Below are 6,643 nucleotides of genomic sequence, written 5' to 3' on the forward strand. Positions count from 1 at the left end.
CATTCAGGGCAAGTGATTCTGCGCAATGCCAGTGTGCTACAAATGCAATGAGCAATGGGAGAAATGATAGATGCACAGCGGTTGGAGGGACCTCTGGGATCACACAGCCTGACCCTTCTGCTTTCCAGATGAGAAAACTGAGGCCTAGAGGACAAGTGCCTTCCAAACACTACACCGTGTGTTAGGAGCAAAGCCAGGTGCAGAGATGGGCCCTTCCTCTCAGGTCTGGCCACCACTTCTGCCCCACCACACTGCCCCCTCATCCCAGGCCTGAGCCTGCCTCAGCTGCCACCCAGTCCCCAGCCCCGTTCCTGCCAGCACAGGCTGCACGGCTGGCCTGAGTCTCCAGCCCACACACTCAGCCTCCCAGGGAGGATGGCAATTAGTTTTCACTGTGCTGCACTACATGACCTGGGCTGGAGAAAACCGTGTGTTCCCAGCATTCTAAGTCAATGTGAGCCTGGCAGGTTAACCTTGCAGGGTCAGGTGACATGGGGACTGGAGAGGCAGAAGATAACAGAGCAGACAGTCAGAGCCTCTGAGCAAAGCTGCCACCCCTGTCATCAAAGCACAGAGACAAAGTGGGGCCACCCGGGGGGTGTGGAGCAGTCCAAAAGAACAGAGCAATGGGGCACAACATTGCCGCTCACTCTCTTACACAGTGCAAAAGGGACAAAAGCCACTGAAAAAGCCCGAGAGGTGAACCAGCTGGAGCAAAAACGGGAAGGAAGGCACCTAGAGGACTCCTTTCTCCTCTTCCTGCCATTTCCTCAGGGCACTGTCAGCAGAGCTAGTGGTGAAGGGAGAGAGGAGCCAGGGGCAGAGGGAGAAGAAAGGAGAGTGACAGGGAAATGCTGCGCATTCACCAGCTTACTTTCTTTTGAGAGGCACTCAGAGTATCTCAGTCACCGGATCTGAGAGGGTCAGCAAACTGTCCAAAGCCACTGAGAGTCAGAGGCAGGAGCTGGGTTCTGGGGGCTCCAGTCCCTCAGATGGATCCAAGGCCCCACTCTTTGCCTGTACTCAGTTAGACAGCCATCCTATCAGTGAGTTTAGAAACGTGACAAGGATTCCAGAGGGCAGCTGGTCCGCCCCTCATAAACCAGCCTCCCTGCTCTACAGGCGTGTTAATGCAGGCCCAGAGGGCGGCGGCTCGTCAGAAGGCACAGGACCAAGACTGCTCCTTGAACTAAGCCAGGTCTCTGAGCTCCCACTCCAGGGACGCTGACCACCTTGCCAGTCAGGCTGGGTGACTCCCACACTTCCAAACCCTTGGTGGGGAGCACTTTGGCCCTGTGGAGCAGGCCCTTGCTGCTCTAAGAGCCAAGACAAAAAGGGGAAACACTTTTGCGGACTGTATCCAAGGAGAAAGGGTGGAGGGAAGCTGGGGTGACGCCCTAAAGAATGGTGACCTTCAAGAGCAACTGAGCCTGGGGGCCAAGTGGAAGAGAAAAGGAACATCCAGGGAGTGGCAGGGGCCTGGAGCAGGCTTCCTGGGCCTCACCCTCTCTTTGCCAGGGGAGGGGTACTCCAAGGCCTGGCTCCTCAGCCCCAAGTAATACCACAGACAAAGTGGCTCACTAGCAAAGGCAGCCTTCACACCCCACCCCACCCCCATCTAGTAGACTGTAAAGCATTTTCTTTGATTGTTGTGATTTGGTGGTCAGTCTATATTGTGGAATCATAGTATTTTCCTGTTTTAAAAACCCTCAGTCTAAGGCCTTCATTTTTCTGTCTCATATTTGCCTACTGGGTGGGGAGCAGGCAGACGCTTGTCCAGGGCCTGAGGACTGGGCACGTGGCAGGGAGAGGGTGGGCTGAGGGGCCTGTCCCCCAGGTGGAGATAGCCCCAGCAGGACAGTTCTCTTCTTTTCCAGGCTCGTTCTCTTGCTCCTGGGGGTGGCAGAGAGGGTGGCCTTTTTGTGTCCCTTGACCATTTCTATACCAATAGCTCCCTGTACACAATGTGCTAAAAAAAAAAAAAAAAAAGACCAGGGGTAAGCGACTGGTCAAAATGCAGTGATTGGCTAAAGGCCATGGGGATTCTGACTCCTGGGGCCAAGCAAAGAAGCTCCTAAGACTGGGGAGAGGACTTCTGGGAAATGACAAAGACTTCAGAGGCCCCTCTCTCCTTCCCTGAGACCTTCCGCAGCTGAGGTCCCCCAACTCCCCCAGACCTCCTCGGCAGATGAGGCAGAATAGGGGGGTGGCACCAGGAGAGGGCAGGGGGATGGGGGAGAGGAGAGGAACCCAGGGGGCGGGGCACTCACTCCAGCACGTCATGGTTGAACTGCTTCTTGCTGTTGCCCAGGAACTCCCCAATCATTTGCCGGCTGAGGCCTTTACGCTGGAGCAGGAAATGGGCCACTCCGATGGGGGTGTCAGGGATGAAGCCACGTGAGATCAGGAACTGGATGCCTTTGTCTGGGTTTCTGGGGGTGTGGATGAGGATAGGAAGAAGGAGTAGAGTGAGTCAAGGCCATCCATGATTTCTTTTCCTGTTCTTCCAGCCCATGGAACCCACAAAAAGTGCCTGGAGGTCCTTGGAAAGAATTCTCAGGAAATGCAAGAAGTTCTCTGGTTGCGGAGGGGTTCCCCATCACAAGCACCTTTCATCAGAGCCTCACTCTCCTGAACCTCCCTACATGGGAGTCAAGACAGTGCGGGGCAGGAAGGGGAAAGGGGAGGTCTAGCCAAGTCAAGTGAATTCTGGAGCAGGTGAAGAGGTGTCTTCTCTCTTCCAGCCTCACTCCCACTGGATCTTGCCCTGAGGTCCCCAAGGTCTTTTCTGTCTGTACCCTGTTGCCTATACACAGTAGCCACCCTGAAATCTGGAGAGGATGAGATTAGGAAACAGCGATGAGATCTTCCTCACACACCCCCATCCCTGTGGATGGTGGAGAAGCAGAGGTGTAGTACAAAGAGAAAAGGGGGATGGAAGGAGAGACATGAATGACTGTCAGAGTCCCCACCCCGCTGGTGGCAAGCAGGGGCACACACATGGCCATTGCATGTGTGTACTACGCATCTACTTTCTCAGGCTTGAGTCTCTGTGTGCGGGTGTGGAGTGGGTGTTGTGTCTTAAGGCAATTGTGCCCACAGTGTAGTCTGCAAATCCATGCTGCTCCCTGAACTCTTTCTTACTGGTCTGGAAGAAGGTAAATACAGAAACAGAGAGTAAGCATTTAGATTCCTTTTACAGCACTTTGACATTTTCAGGACAGCCAAGCCTGTGATTGTTTTTCTAGCAGTTCATTTCCATTGTTATTTTACAAAAATATGGGCCCACAATGTATTGGGTAAAAATGCAAACTGGTTCTTCATTACAGCTAGTTTGAGAACCACTGTCTCAAGGGGTCCAAGTACCTGCGTGAGCACTTGTGTGCGTGCCAAGTGATGCTATGGGGGTGCCAGGTGGGGGCTGTGCTCCCCGACGGCAGCCTGGGTAAAAGAAAAAGCAGCAGGTGGGGAGTCTGACAGATCTGGCTCACCTGAGTCCACTGCTTACTAGCTGTGTCACAGAGTGCAACTCACTTTACTAGTGTGAGCCTGTTTCCTTTCTATAAAATGGCATAACACTCTCTCTAATATTGTTGGGAAGACTGCAGATGCGTTATGAATAGTAGCTATTCTTTCTAGGACATATGCTTCTCGAAACCAGGGGATGTGTCCTGTCTTTGTGGTCATGGTGCCTGGCACTCAATACATAACAATCATGTGGACAGGGGGGATGCTGTGTTTCCTGGTGCGGGGCTATGAAGGAACAGCTGGGTGGAGGGCGGGGATCAGTGCCTCATATACTTGCAATGGCCATGTGTGTGCCCCTGCTTGCCACCAGCGGGGTGGGGACTCTGACAGTCATTCATGTCTCTCCTTCCATCCCCCTTTTCTCTTTGTACTACACCTCTGCTTGCTTCACACTCTTCCTGTCTCCCTCTCCCCCTTTGTCCCACCCCTTCTGCTTTCTACCTGTGCTCCTTACAGGTCTCTCCTCTTTGCCCCACCCAGCCCTTCACTCACCTTTCCTCGTTTTTTGCTTTGCTCACTGTCTGCTTCTCCTCTTCATCAACCCCATGGAATTGCTGTGTGTCCCTAACTTCATATCCTACCTAAATGATTTCTGCTCAAGCCTCATATTACCTGTACTATTGTTTACCTAACATTGTATTTTCTTTTGTATCATCTCACTTTTCAAAACCTAGCTTCATTTTACGCAGTAAGAGTGGTGAAAGTGGGGATGTGAAATGTTATTTTGTTCCTTTTCTTTTTCTTAAATTAATAATAATTCAAACAAAATCTGTATTGTAGTCCTGGTCGGGTTGCTCAGTGGGTTGGAGTGTTGTCCCGTACCCCAAAAGGTTGCAGGTTCGATCCTGGGTCAGGGCACGTACCTAGGTTGTGAATTATATCTCTGATCTGGGCACTTAGGGGAGGCAACCGATCGATGTTTCTCTTTCACATCTGTGTTTCTCCCTCTTTCTACCCCCCCCTCTCTCTAAGATTAATGCAAATATCCTTGGATGAGGATGTTTTTAAAATCTGTATTTGTACACAGTCTCTCAAGGAGCAGGCAGGGCACAAACACCACCTGGGAGGGCACTGGGACGATGCGCTACATCGCTTGGCATACTGCTCCTCTGTCAGTGCAGGTCCCGCCCCTTCTTTCCTGCCTCCAGGAACTCCCCAGGGCGCATGACCGCTCAGGAGCCAGAGCTCACTTACATGTTGAAGAGGTTGAGGCCAATGCGGTAGAGGCGTTTGCGCAGCGTGTCCGTGGAGAGCGTGGGCGACTTGCAGCTGGCCGGGTTCTCGCAGTGGTAGCGCGGCAGGCTCAGAATCATGGCCTGCAGGGCCTCCTTGGAGGCTGAGGCCGCGACTTCCGAGCCCGACTTCGCGGACTTGGTGGACGTACTGCTGCTGTTCAGCTTCTCCAAGTTGTCCCCGGCCTCGGCCTCTTTCCCCACATTCCCTGTCTCCTCCTCCTCCTCCTCCTCCTTTTCCTCCTCCTCCTTTTCCTCCTCTGTCCACGCTGCCCTGGCCTCCTCCAACACCACATCCTCCCCAGGTGGGTTGGTGCGCAGGGCCCCATTGGCTCCCACCTCTGCGCACGTGATGTCAGCGGGCGCGTCTCCCTGGCCCACGGCTGGGGCCACTGGAGTCTCCTGCCCGCTGGCCTCGCCCGGCTCGGCTTGGCCAGCCACAGATGCTACAGGGACCTGGGAAGTCTGCGCGCCCAGGCAGTTGGCCACTGACAGAGCGGTAGAGGAGGAGACAGAGATGTTCTGGTTGGCAATCTGCACGGTGACATCCCGGAAAGCCATCATCAGGGTGCTGCTGTGGCCCTGGGGCAGGCCGGCAGCCTCTGCGGCCTCCTCCCCGGGTCCCGGGCAAGCACACTCGGCCTCCTGTATCCCCGCCGCCAGGCCCGGCGGCCCGGCACCTGTGTGCAGGGCTTGGTGGATCTGGTAAGAGCCGCTCTCCTGCAGGGAGCACATGGTTTTGAGGCTCCAGGTGCTGAGGGCATCATCGATGGACTTGGCCAGGGACTGCACCTGCTCGGTGAAAGAGTCCTCCAGCTCGGTGAGCGTGCCCGCGAGGGTGGGCGGCAGGGAGGGCGAGCGCACCAGCGGCAGCCCCAGGAGGCCGTAGCCCTCCATGAGCGCCTTCTCGGCCGCTAGGCTCTCGGCGGTGGGCGCACGAACTTTGCGCAGGGAGATACGCCGCGGCAGGCGGCTCTCCAGGAGCGAGTTGCGGATCTTCTCGAAGTTCTTGCTGAGCTGGTACTGGCGGAAGGCGGTTTGGATGGTGCAAGCGGCGCGCCGGGATACCAGGTGGCCCCCGTACTTGTGTTCTAGCATTTCAATCTGCAACAAGGACAGAGGAGGAAGAGCGCAGTCAGAGAAGGGGTGTTACAGGCCTCCCAGAAGATGATGCTGCTGGCTGTCCATCAATGCAGGGAGTCACCTGGCTAAACTCAGCAGGGACCGGGGAACACACAATTGGGGGGCATGGAGGGGCTCAGGTCTGACAACAAGGAGTATTCCATGGCAGGAGATATCAGGTCTTTGGCAAGACCCCTAGAAGTAGGTTCCAGGGATTTTTGAGGCTGCAGGGTAGGGGAGAGAGGTGTTGTAGATTGTAGTAAGATATTGCGGGTTTGGTGGTGATTTAAAATGTTCCTATCAGCGCATTACCTGAGTTATTATTTGTACGCATAAGCCTCACTTAATCCTCTCTGCAGCGCTGCCTCCTGAGACTCAACGGTTTGGCTGAACTAAATGGCTGGGTTGGGGAAGAATGGGGTGGTCTGTGGGCTTCACTTTAAAACGGGTTTCTCTTTTCTATCCTAATGGCTTGGACAGAAAAGGCCCAGAGGTCTGAGAGGGGGAAAAACCTAAACTATCTACCTCAGCCCAAACTAAGTATAATGGGCAAAAGGGTTTTGGACAGGCGAGATGTGCCTAGCACACCTTCTTACAAAGAAACTTTTTTTTTTTTTTCCCTAATATGGAACATTGAAAAATTAATCCCTGCCTTTTGTCATCTAGTAGTTATGGATTGAATGATGTCTTTTAACCCTTTTCGCCAAATCTGTTGCTCTCAGAACACAACAAGGACACCAGCCTGTTGAACCAAGCACGCC

General features: G+C 54.1%; 1 protein-coding gene across 2 annotated transcripts in view; it reads right to left on the bottom strand.

Annotated features, from left to right (window-relative positions):
* Positions 1-5,859, bottom strand: part of IQSEC3 (IQ motif and Sec7 domain ArfGEF 3) — a 47,043-nt gene extending 41,184 nt beyond the window's left edge. Inside the window, exons 1-3 of one of the 2 annotated variants that reach the window (XM_090273831.1) lie at positions 5,055-5,859; positions 4,723-4,991; positions 2,271-2,432 (exon numbers count right to left, since the gene is read on the bottom strand). In XM_090273831.1, the coding sequence (XP_090129957.1) occupies positions 2,271-2,432; positions 4,723-4,991; positions 5,055-5,858 (1,235 nt within the window). In that variant the 5' untranslated portion in view covers position 5,859. Of the gene's footprint in view, positions 1-2,270; positions 2,433-4,722 lie in introns of both variants that reach the window. The other variant, XM_090273830.1, reaches the window with a different exon arrangement.
* Positions 5,860-6,643: the final 784 nt, after the last annotated feature.

Source organism: Furipterus horrens, unplaced genomic scaffold (genome assembly GCF_987537825.1).
Source record: "Furipterus horrens unplaced genomic scaffold, mFurHor1.1.pri manual_scaffold_4, whole genome shotgun sequence".
NCBI lineage: Eukaryota > Metazoa > Chordata > Mammalia > Chiroptera > Furipteridae > Furipterus > Furipterus horrens.